The following is a 12898-nucleotide window of genomic DNA, read 5'->3' as shown; positions in this document are numbered from 1 at the left end:
GGAGAAAGTGGACAGGTACGAAGTGCTGGAGTTACTCAGCGGGTCGGGTAGCATCTCTGGAGAATGTGGACAGGTACAAAGTGCTGGAGTAACTCAGCGGGTCGGGCAGCATCTCTGGAGAATGTGGACAGGTACAAAGTGCTGGAGTAACTCAGCGGGTCAGGCAGCATCTCTGTGGAGAACATGGACAGGTACAAAGTGCTGGAGTAACTCAGCGGGTCAGGCAGCATCTCTGGAGAACGTGGACAGGCACAAAGTGCTGGAGTAACTCAGCGGGACAGGCAGCATCTCTGGAGAGAAGGAATGTGTGACATTTCGGGTTCAGCGTCTTTGCTATCTTGCACTTCCAGTTCTGAACAAAGCAGACACTGTGTGAAGGAGGAAATTAGTTCTTAAATCGGTTTGAACAAAGATGTACCTCCACAGGGCCTGAATAGAGTGGATGTGGAGAGGAAGTTTCCACTAGTGGGAGAGTCTAGGACCAGAGGGCACAGCCTCTGAATAAAAAGGACCTACCTTAAGGGAGGAATAAATTTGTGAAATAAATACCTTTGATTTGTACCAGCATCTGCAGTTATTTTCTTACACTACCTTAAGGGAGGAGATGAGGGGGAATTCACTGGAGTTTAGAAGGTAGGCTTGTATTCACTGGAGTTTAGAAGGATGAGAGGGGATCTTGTATAAAAATTATAAAAGGACTGGACAAGCTAGATGCAGGAAAAATGTTCCCAATGTTGGTTGAGTCCAGAACCAGGGGCCACGCAGTCTAAGAATAAAGGGGAGGCCATTTAAAACTGAAGTGAGAAGGAACTTTTTCACCCAGAGAGTTGTGAGTTTGTGGAATTCTCTGCCACAGAGGGCAGTGGAGGCCAATTCACTGGATGAATTTAAAAGAGAGTTAGATAGAGCTCTAGGGGCTAGCAGAATCAAGGGATATGGGGAGAAGGCAGGTACGGGTTACTGATTGTGGATGATCAGCCATGATCACAATGGATGGCAGAGTAGACTTGATGGGCCGAATGGCCTAATTTGACTCCTATTCCTTATGTATAGATACATGATAAGGGAATAATGTTCAGTGCAAGGTAAAGCCAGCAAAGTCCGATCAAGGATAGTCCAAGGGTCACCAAAGAGGTAGATAGTAGTTCAGCACTGCTCTCTGGTTGTGGTAGGATGGTTCAGTTGCCTGATAACAGCCGGGAAGAAACTGTTCCTGAATCTGGAGGTGTGGGTCTCCACATTTCTGTACCTTTTGCCCGATGGGAGAGGGGAGAAGAGGGAGTGACCGGGGTGAGACTGGTCTTTGATAATCCTGAGGCAGCGTGAGGTGTAGATGGAGTCAATGGAAGGGAGGTGGGTTTGTGTGTTGGTCTGGGCTGCGTCCACAACTCTGCGATTTCTTTGCAGGTCTTGGATGGAGCTGATCCCAAACCGGGCTGCGATGCATCGCGATAACATGCTTCCCTACGGCGCATCTGTAGAAGTTGGTGGGAGTTGCGAACCCCTCTAAGCAAACAGAGGCCTCAGTGGGGTTGCCAACTATCTCACTGCCAAATACAGGACAAGGTGACGTCGCCGCCCAGCGTGACCTCACCCAGCCAGCGGCCACGTGCTCCCGCTCCACGAATGGGTCCTTCTGCAGTTGTACAGGGCCCTAGTGAGACCGCACCTGGAGTACTGGGCGCAGTTTTGGTCTCCAAATTTGAGGAAGGATATTCTTGTTATTGAGGGCGTGCAGCGTAGGTTAATTCCCGGAATGGCGGGACTGTCATATGTTGAAAGACTGGAGCGACTAGGCTTGTATACACTGAAATTTAAAAGGATGCGAGGGGATCTTATCAAAACATATAAGATTATTAAGGGGTTGGACACGTTAGAGGCAGGAAACATGTTCCCAATGTTGGGGGAGTCCAGAACCAGGGGGCCACAGTTTAAGAATAAGGGGTAGGCCATTTAGAACAGAGATGAGGAAAAACTTTTTCAGTCAGAGAGTTGTAAATCTGTGGAATTCTCTGCCTCAGAAGGCAGTGGAGGCCAATTCTCTGAATGCATTCAAGAGAGAGCTGGATAGAGCTCTTAAGGATAGTGGAGTCAGGGGGTATGGGGAGAAGGCAGGAACGGGATACTGATTGAGAATGATCAGCCATGATCACATTGAATGGCGGTGCTGGCTCGAAGGGCCGAATGGCCTCCTCCTGCACCTATTGTCGATTGCTACGCAACCTCCATCAGGCGGTGCCCGGGCCTCCGGACCTACACTGTCCGGGCCTACACTGTCCGGGCCTACACTGTCCGGGCTTACACTGTCTGGACCTACACTGTCCGGGCCTACACTGTCCGGGCCTACACTGTCCGGGCCTACAGTGTCCGGGCCTACAGAGTCCGGGCCTACACTGTCAGGGCCTACACTGTCAGGGCCTACACTGTCAGGGCCTACAGTGTCCGAGCCTACAGGTTCCGGGCCTACAGTTTCCGGGCCTACAGTTTCCGGGCCTACAGTTTCCGGGCCTACAGTGTCCGGGCCTACAGTTTCCGGGCCTACAGTTTCCGGGCCTACAGTGTCCGGGCCTACAGCGTCCGGGCCTACAGCACCCCCATGGGACAAGGGCGGTCCCATATGGGACAAACCAATTTAGCCCCAAATACGGGACAGTTGGCAACCCTAGGCGTCGGTGTGTTCGCTCGTCCTGTGTGAGAGATTCAACAGTGATTTTCTCGCATTGGTGTTTCTGCTAAGATTGGGGACCAGGCCTGTGGGAGATAACAGGGCAGTGGTCAGTACAATGGTCACGATGTGGCTGATGGTGACGCCTTTGTGGTCTCCTGATCGGAAGGTGATATGATCTTAACAACTGCGTCATCCCAAATGCTACTGCCTCCACAAGTCTTTGCACCTCACTAGAGAATACTGCAACTAAAAAGCACCTTCCTGCCCCTTCAACTAGCCAAGGAGGCAGATTATTATCTCAATGGTGTCAGATTAGGTAAAGGGAAAGTGCAACAAGACCTTGGTGTCCTTGTACACCAGTCACTGAAAGTAAGCGTGCAGGTGCAGCAGGCAGTGAAGAAAGCTAATGGCATGTTGGCCTTCATAACGAGAGGATTTGAGTATCAGAGTAAAGAGGTCCTTCTGCAGTTGTACAGGGCCCTAATGAGACCGCACCTGGAGTATTGTGTGCAGTTTTGGTCTCCTAATTTGAGGAAGGACAGCCTTGTAATTGAGGCAGTGCAGCGTAGATTCACGAGGTTAATCCCCAGGATGGCTGGACTGTTACATGAGGAAAGATTGGAAAGACTGGGCTTGTATTCACTGGAGTTTAGAAGGATGAGAGGGGATCTTGTAGAGACGTATAAAATTATAAAAGGACTGGACAAGCCAGATGCAGGAAAAATATTCCCGATGTTGGGGGAGTCCAGAACCAGGGGCCACACAGTCCAAGAATAAAGGGGAGGCCATTTAAAACTGAGGTGAGAAGGAACTTTTTCACCCAGAGAGTTGTGAAATTGTGGAATTCTCTGCCACAGAGGGCAGTGGAGGCCAATTCAATGGATGAATTTAAAAGAGAGTTAGATAGAGCTCTAGGGGCTAGAGGAATCAAAGGACATGGGAGAAGGCTTGTACTTGCTGGAATTTAGAAGACTGAGGGGGGATCTTATTGAAACATATAAAATTCTTAAGGGGTTGGAGAGGTTAGATGCGGGAAGATTGTTCCCGATGTTGGGGAAGTCCAGAACCAAGGGTGACAGCTTAAGGATAAGGGGGAAGTCTTTTAGGACTGAGATGAGAAAACATTTCTTCACACAGAGAGTGGTGAGTCTGTGGAATTCTCTGCCACAGAAGGTCGTTGAGGCCAGTTCATTGGCTATATTTAAGAGGGAGTTAGATGTGGCTAAAGGGATCAGAGGGTATGGAGAGAAGGCAGGTACAGGATACTGAGTTGGATGATCAGCCATGATCATATTGAATAGGCTCGAAGGGCCGAATGGCCTACTCCTGCACCTATTTTCTATGTTTCTAAGGCAGGCATGAGTTAATGATTGTGGATGATCAGCCGTGATCACACTGAATGGCGGTGCGTACAGGCTCGAAGGGCCGAATGGCCTCCTCCTGCACCTATTTTCTATGTTTCATGTGCAGAGAAGAACAAAGATCGCTTGCTAAATTCAAAACGCAATCAGTGGTGGTTACCCGTGGTGCATTTAGTGGCTTTTGCAAAAAGACTTTTGAATCATTTCCAGCAGCTGCCGTTTCCTGTCTCTGGAACTTCCCCCACCATTTTGCAAAAAAAATTCTCATTCAGATTAAGCACGTTTTGTAAAGATCTTTTCCAATTTAACTTCTCTCTTTTGTTCAAGTTTAGTTCAGTTCCTATTAACAGTTCAGTTCCCATTTAGTACAGATTCCTATTTAAACATGGACCGTTGGAATAATGAAATTTCTAATTGTATCTCACTTGAAAAAATTACTTATAACTTAAGGAACAAATATAACCATATAACCATATAGACAATAGGTGCAGGAGTAGGCCATTCAGCCCTTCGAGCCAGCACCGCCATTCAATGCGATCATGGCTGATCACTCTCAATCAGTACCCCGTTCCTGCCTTCTCCCCATACCCCCTCACTCCGCTATCCTTAAGAGCTCTATCCAGCTCTCTCTTGAAAGCATCCAACGAACTGGCCTCCACTGCCTTCTGAGGCAGAGAATTCCACACCTTCGCCACTCTCTGACTGAAAAAGTTCTTCCTCATCTCCGTTCTAAATGGCCGACCCCTTATTCTTAAACTGTGGCCCCTTGTTCTGGACTCCCCCAACATTGGGAACATGTTTCCTGCCTCTAATGTGTCCAATCCCCTAATTATCTTATATGTTTCAATAAGATCCCCCCCTCATCCTTCTAAATTCCAGTGTATACAAGCCTAATTGCTCCAGCCTTTCAACATACGACAGTCCCGCCATTCCGGGAATTAACCTAGTGAACCTACGCTGCACGCCCTCAATAGCAAGAATATCCTTCCTCAAATTTGGAGACCAAAACTGCACACAGTACTCCAGGTGCGGTCTCACCAGGGCCCGGTACAACTGTAGAAGGACCTCTTTGCTCCTATACTCAACTCCTCTTGTTATGAAGGCCAACATGCCATTGGCTTTCTTCACTGCCTGCTGTACCTGCATGCTTCCTTTCAGTGACTGATGCACTAGGACACCCAGATCTCGTTGAACATCCCCTCTTCCTAACTTGACACCATTCAGATAATAATCTGCCTTTCTATTCTTACTTCCAAAGTGAATAACCTCACATTTATCTACATTAAACTGCATCTGCCATGTATCCGCCCACTCACACAACCTGTCCAAGTCACCCTGCAGCCTTATTGCATCTTCCTCACAATTCACACTACCCCCCAGCTTAGTATCATCTGCAAATTTGCTAATGGTACTTTTAATCCCTTCATCTAAGTCATTAATGTATATCGTAAATAGCTGGGGTCCCAACACCGAACCTTGCGGTACCCCACTGGTCACTGCCTGCCATTCCGAAAGGGACCCATTTATCCCCACTCTTTGCTTTCTGTCCGTCAACCAATTTTCTATCCATGTCAGTACCCTACCCCCAATACCATGTGCTCTAAACAATTACAGCATGGAAACAGGCCCTAAAATATGATACGGTTTTTAATATTTGGCGCCCTTATTTACAAAAGATGGGTCTATACACATAGAAGAGTTGCTGATATTCTCGTTGGTACTTTTGGGTGAGAAGTACATTATATATAAATAGTTTATTCTGATTGGAATTCCATGGAGCGTGTTCAGAACTTCCACCACCCAGGCAGGCAATCTTTCTGTTTTTATCTTTCCTTTCTTTTTCTTATTAAGGATTAATACAGGGGGAGGGATGTGGGAGCGGGGTTGGGAGGGATGACTTGTTTAAAAAAGTTCTGTAAAAATTTTTTTTTTTTATAAACAAATAAATAAATAAATAAAGTTTAGTTCAGTTTAGAGATACAGCAGAAACAGGCCCTTCAGCCCATCGAGTCCGCGCCGCCCAGCGATCCCCGTTCACCTGCTAGTTTAGTTTAGAGATACAGCACGGAAACAGGCCCTTCGGCCCATCGAGTCCGTGCCAACCACTGATCGCCCGTTCACATGCTAGTTTAGTTTGGAGATACAGCATGGAAACAGGCCCTTTGGCCCATCGAGTCCGCGCCGCCCAGCGATCTCCGTTCACCTGCTAGTTTAGTTTGGAGATACAGCACGGAAACAGGCCCTTCAGCCCATCAAGTCCACGCCAACCAGCATCGCCCGTTCACATGCTAGTTTAGTTTAGATACAGCGTGGAAACAGGCATGCTAATACTATCCTACACACACTTGGGACAATTTTATATTGACACCAAGCCAATTAACCTACAAACCTGAAATCAGTCTGAAGAAAGGTCTCGTCCCGAAACGTCACCCATTCCTTCTCTCCAGAGATGCTGCCTGACCCGCTGAGTTACTCCAGCATTTTGTGTCTACCTTCGATTTAAACCAGCATCTGCAGTTTTCTTTCCGACACAACCTACAAACCTGTACGTCTTTGGAGGGTGGGAGGAAACCAAAGATCTCGGAGAAGACCCACGCAGGTCACGAGATGAGGAGGAATTTCTTCAGTCAAGAGGGTGATGAATCTGTGGAATTCATTGCCAAAGAGGGCTGTGGAGGCCAAGTCAGTGGATGTTTTTAATAATAATAATAATAATGCATTACATTTATATAGCGCTTTTCATATACTCAAAGACGCTTTACAGGGATTTAGAGAACATAGGGAAGTGAATAAATAGATAAATAAGTAAACGAACAGGGAAAGGAGACAGAAGGTGAGGTGACCTTCAGTGGTTGAAGGCAGTACTGAACAGGTGAGACTTCAGTGATGTTTTGAATGTGGTGAGTGAGGAGGAGTCTCTGACGGTTTGGGGTAGTGAGTTCCATAGGGTGGGAGCAACGATGGAGAAAGCCTTGTCCCCCCAGGATCTGAGTTTGGTCCGGATGTGGGGGGATAGGAGATTGGCAGCGGCAGAGCGGAAGGTGCAGGTGGGAGTGTGCCTGTGGAGGAGGTCGGTCAGGTAGGATGGGGCCAGGTTATGGAGGGCTTTGTAGGTCATGAGGAGGATTTTGTACTGGATTCTCTGGGGGATGGGGAGCCAGTGGAGTTTGTAAAGGACCAGTGATATGGTCACGGATCGGGATGTGGGTGAATAGACGGGCAGCAGAGTTTTGAATGTATTGAAGTTTACTGATGATTTTTGAGGGTGAACCATAGAGGAGGCTGTTGCAGTAGTCCAGACGGGAGGTGATGAAGGCGTGGATGAGGGTTTCTAGCTGTGGAGGAGAGGGATGGACGGAGACGGGCAATGTTTTTGAGGTGGAAGTTTAGATACAGTTTAGATACAGCGTGGAAACAGGCATGCTAATACTTTCCTACACACACTTGGGACAATTTTATATTGACACCAAGCCAATTAACCTACAAACCTGAAATTAGTCAAATCAGTCTGAAGAAAGGTCTCGTCCCGAAACGTCACCCATTCCTTCTCTCCAGAGATGCTGCCTGACCCGCTGAGTTACTCCAGCATTTTGTGTCTACCTTCGATTTAAACCAGCGTCTGCAGTTTTCTTTCCTACACAACCTACAAACCTGTACGTCTTTGGAGGGTGGGAGGAAACCAAAGATCTCAGAGATCTCGGAATGGCGGGACTGTCGTATGTTGAAAGGCTGGAGCGATTGGGCTTGTATACACTGGAATTTAGAAGGATGAGGGGGGATCTTATTGAAACATATAAGATAATTAGGGGATTGGACACATTAGAGGCAGGAAACATGTTCCCAATGTTGGGGGAGTCCAGAACAAGGGGCCACAGTTTAAGAATAAGGGGTAGGCCATTTAGAACGGAGATGAGGAAGAACTTTTTCAGTCAGAGAGTGGTGAAGGTGTGGAATTCTCTGCCTCAGAAGGCAGTGGAGGCCAGTTCGTTGGATGCTTTCAAGAGAGAGCTGGATAGAGCTCTTAAGGATAGCGGAGTGCGGGGGTATGGGGAGAAGGCAGGAACGGGGTACTGATTGAGAGTGATCAGCCATGATCGCATTGAATGGCGGTGCTGGCTCGAAGGGCTGAATGGCCTACTCCTGCACCTATTGTCTATTGTCTATTGTCTATAAGACCCACGCAGGTCACGAGATGAGGAGGAATTTCTTCAGTCAAGAGGGTGGTGAATCTGTGGAATTCATCGCCACAGAGGGCTGTGGAGGCCAAGTCAGTGGATGTTTTTAAGGCAGAGATTGATGGATTCTTGATTAGTACGGGTGTCAGGGGTTGTGGGGAGAAGGCAGGAGAATGGGGTTAGGAGGGAGAGATAGATCAGCCGTGATTGAATGGCGGAGTCGACTTGATGGGCCGAATGGCCTAAATCTGCTCCTCTCACTTGGGAAGATGACCCGAAACTTCGCCCATCCATGTTCTCCAGGGATGCTGCCTGACCCGCTGAGGTACTCCAGCATTTTGTGCCTTCCTTTAGTAATGAATGAATGATTAAGTTTATCGGCCAATATGTGCACGTACAAGGAATGTGCCTTGGTGCTCCGCTCACAAATGACAACACAAACATACGGTCAACAATTAAGAATAAAGCATAACCACATCAAAACAATAAGGATACAACATTACGGTCTAAACACGTGGGTGAAAATAAACCAGAGACTACAGACTTTGGTTATTGAGTAGAACAACCACTCGCTGTTTTTATGTCCGGCTGTGGCTGCTTTGACAGTCCGAAGTCGGAAGTGGTTCGAAGAGTTTGTGGCATGGGTGAGAGGGGTCAGAGGTGATCTTGCCCGCTCGCTTCCTGGCCCTTGCAGTGTACAGTCCGTCAATGGAAGGAGGAAGGTTGCCGCCAACAACCTTCTCAGCTGTGCGAACGATCCGTTGCGGCCTCCGGATGTGGTGCTTGGTGGCTGAGCCAAACCAGACCGCGATGGAGAAGGTGAGGATGGACTCAATGATGGCAGTATAGAATTGGACCGTCGTTGCCTGTGGAAGATTGTGTTCCTTCAGTTGCCGCAGGAAGTACATCCTCTGTTGGGCCTTGTTGACTGTGGAGTCGATGGTGGCCCCACATTTAAGGTCCCTGGAGATGATGGTTCCAAGGAACTTAAATGACTCCACAGATGTGACTATGGTGTTGTTGATGGTGTGGGGGGAGGGGGATCTCTGTGAAAGCCAGTATCTTCAGGCTTGCTGCTACAAGTATTTTCTTTCTGCTTCCTTGTGCAGGGTGGTGTGTGGTGAGGCACTGGTTTCTACTCAGGAAGCTGTCTGTTGCCTTTGCTTAGCCCAGAGAGACTGAGACACATCGTGCAACGTTGGTTAGAGAGCACAGGATGCAGAGAGAGAGAACGCAGACAGAGATTGCGTAGGGTGGGATTGCAGACGCTGGTTTAAACCGAAGCGAGACACAAAAAGCCGGGGTAACTCAGCGGGACAGGAGAGAAGGAACGGTTGACAATTCTGGTCGAGACTCTTCTTCAGCGAAAGATCGAATCCACCAATTCAGTCGATTGGCAGCAAACGTCCGTGAGTGGTGGCGGGAGGGGATAGCTTTCCAAATTCGGCGAAGGGGCGGGATTTTCTCCGGGTGCTCCGGTTTCCTCCCACAATTCCAAAGGCCTGCGGGTCTGTGGGTCAATTGGCTTCGTCCGAGGGTGAAGGAGGCGGAAGTTTGATAACAGAGGAGCAGAGTACGTGAGTCGGTCGGCACGGACCCAGTGGGCCGAAGGGCTCTATGTTTCAGCGCTGCGTCTCTATACTACACTGGGACGGACAAACGTAGGGGGGAGGGAGGGGCAGATTGAAAGGCAGAGATAAGGTTCCAACGGTGGAGATATAACACAGAGAAATATCCAGCATACAGTCCTAACTGTTGTCCTGCGGAAGATTTAGGTTTGCCTGGAATAACTTCCAAACAGGAGAACAGTGCTCCAACTGAACCGGAAAAGGGAGAGACCCCGCCATGGATTGGTGATCGTCAGGAATAGTCAGATTCCCGGAGGAGTTTAGCTCACAGCGGCCCTCTCTGGAAGTCATCGGGTCGAGAGAGGACCAAGTCCAAACGAGGAGAGAAAGACATGTTTGCAGCTGTGAGTAACGAGACACAAGACTGTTACGGTAAGAAAAAACGCTTGGAATTTTTCACTACAAAACAGCGATGGAAGATAAAATAAATATATAGAGGTGTATACAATCATGAGAGACAATAGACAATAGGTGCAGGAGGAGGCCATTCGGCCCTTCGAGCCTGTACGCACCGCCATTCAATGTGATCATATAGACAAGAGACAATAGACAATAGGTGCAGGAGTAGGCCATTCAGCCCTTCGAGCCAGCACCGCCATTCAATGTGATCATGGCTGATCATTCTCAATCAGTACCCCGTTCCTGCCTTCTCCCCATACCCCCTGACTCCGCTATCCTTAAGAGCTCTATCCAGCTCTCTCTTGAATGCATTCAGAGAATTGGCCTCCACTGCCTTCTGAGGCAGAGAATTCCACAGATTCACAACTCTCTGACTAAAAAAGTTTTTCCTCATCTCAGTTCTAAATGGCCAACCACTTATTCTTAAACTGTGTGGCCCCTTGTTCTGGACTCCCCCAACATTGGGAACATGTTTCCTGCCTCTAACGTGTCCAACCCCTTAATAATCTTATACGTTTCGATAAGATCTCCTCTCATCTTTCTAAATTCCAGTGTATACAAGCCTAGTCGCTCCAGTCTTTCAACATATGATAGTCCCGCTATTCCGGGAATTAACCTAGTAAACCTACGCTGCACGCCCTCAATAGCAAAACTACGCTGCATGTCCTCAATAGCAGGACTAAATTGGGTGGATGCACAGATGCACAGGATTCAGAAAAGATTTACGAGGATGTTGCCAGGACTAGAGGGTGTGAGCTACAGGGAGAGGTTGAGCAGGCTGGGTCTCTATTCCCTGGAGCGCAGGAGGATGAGGGGCGATCTTATAAAGGTGTATAAAATCACGAGAGGAATAGATCAGGTAGACGCACAGAGTCTCTTGCCCAGAGTAGGGGAATCGAGGACCAGAGGACATAGGTTCAAGGTGAAGGGGAAAAGATTGACTAGGAATCTGAGGGGTAACTTTTCCACACAGAGGGTGGTGGGCGTATGGAACGAGCTGCTGGAGGAGGTAGTTGAGGCTGGGACTATCCCAACGCTTAAGGAACAGTTGGACAGGTACATGGATAGGACAGGTATGGAGGGATATGGACCAAACGCGGGCAGGTGGGGCTAGTATAGCTGGGACATGTTGGCCGGTGTGGGCAAGTTGGGCCGAAGGGCCTGTTTCCACGCTGTATCACTCTATGACTCTAAATGGGATGTAACGCTGGGGAAGGGGGTGAGACAAAGGCCAGTGATGGAAAGGCAAGGAGTGAGACAAAAGGATTGAAGAGTTGCAAATTGTGAAGCTAGAGGAAGGAACTAGAGAGGGCTCTAGAGAGGAGAGGACTAGAGTATAAAAACAGGGATGTAATGCTGAGCATAGACACAAAATGCTGGAGTAACTCAGCGGGACAGGCAGCATCTCTGGAGAGAAGGAATGGGTGACGTTTCAGGAAAAGGGGAGATGCAACGTGACCTGGGTGTCGTGGTACACCAGTCATTGAAAGCAAGCGTGCAGGTGCAGCAGGCAGTGAAGAAAGCGAATGGTATGTTAGCATTCATAGCAAGAGGATTTGAGTATAGGAGCAGGGAGGTTCTGCTGCAGTTGTACAGGGCATTGGTGAGACCACACCTGGAGTATTGCGTACAGTTTTGGTCTCCTAATCTGAGGAAAGACATTCTTGCCATAGAGGGAGTACAGAGAAGGTTCACCAGATTGATTCCTGGGATGGCAGGACTTTCATATGAAGAAAGACTGGATAGACTCGGCTTGGACTCGCTGGAATTTAGAAGATTGAGGGGGGGATCTTATAGAAACTTACAAAATTCTTAAGGGGTTGGACAGGGTAGATGCAGGAAGATTGTTCCCGATGTTGGGGAAGTCCAGAACAAGGGGTCACAGTTTAAAGATAAGGGGGAATTCTTTTAGGACCGAGATGAGAACGTTTTTTTTCACACAGAGAGTGGTAAATCTGTGGAATTCTCTGCCACAGAAGGTAGTTGAGGCCAGTTCATTGGCTATATTTAAGAGGGAGTTAGATGTGGCCCTTGTGGCTAAAGGGATCAGGGGGTATGGAGAGAGGGCAGGTACGGGATACTGAGTTGGATGATCAGCCATGATCATATGGAATGGCGGTGCGTACAGGCTCGAAGGGCCGAATGGCCTACACCTGCACCTATTTTCTATGTTTCTATAAGGCACTGGTCAGGCCACTTTTGAAGTATTGAGAGCAGTTCTGGGTCCCATATCTGAGGAGGGATGTGCTGGCTCTGGAGAGGGTCCAGAGGAGGTTTACAAGAACGATCCCAGGGATGATTGGGTTAACGTACGATGAGAGTTTGTCGGCACTGGGCCTGTACTCGCTGGAGTTTAGAAGGATGAAGGGCGACTTCATTGAAACTTCACCAAACAGTGAGCGGCCTGGATAGAGTGGATGTGGAGAGGATGTTTCCACTAGTGGGAGAGTCTAGGACCAGAGGGCACAGCCTCAGAATTATAGGACGTTCCTTTAGAAAGGAAATGAGGAGGAATTTCTTTAGTCAGAGGGTGGTGAATCTGTGGGCTGCAAGCGGCGAAGAAAGCCAATGGCATGTTAGCCTTCATGACAAGAGGAGTTGAGTATAGGAGCAAAGAGGTCCTTCTGCAGTTGTACAGGGCCCTGGTGAGACCGCACCTGGAGTACT

The 12898-nt window shown here is 48.4% G+C and overlaps 1 protein-coding gene across 1 annotated transcript in view; it reads left to right on the top strand.

Moving 5' to 3' along the window:
- The first annotated feature begins 9887 nt into the window (after positions 1-9887).
- Positions 9888-12898, top strand: part of LOC144611032 (uncharacterized) — a 29277-nt gene continuing 26266 nt past the window's right edge. The window contains exon 1 of the mRNA XM_078430118.1: positions 9888-10204. Within this exon, the coding sequence (XP_078286244.1) occupies positions 10165-10204 (40 nt within the window). The 5' untranslated portion in view covers positions 9888-10164. The remainder of the gene's footprint in view (positions 10205-12898) is intronic.

The sequence above is a fragment of the Rhinoraja longicauda genome, chromosome 39 (assembly GCF_053455715.1).
Source record: "Rhinoraja longicauda isolate Sanriku21f chromosome 39, sRhiLon1.1, whole genome shotgun sequence".
NCBI classification, from domain to species: Eukaryota; Metazoa; Chordata; class Chondrichthyes; order Rajiformes; family Arhynchobatidae; genus Rhinoraja; species Rhinoraja longicauda.
This window is presented reverse-complemented; position numbering and strand designations above follow the sequence as displayed.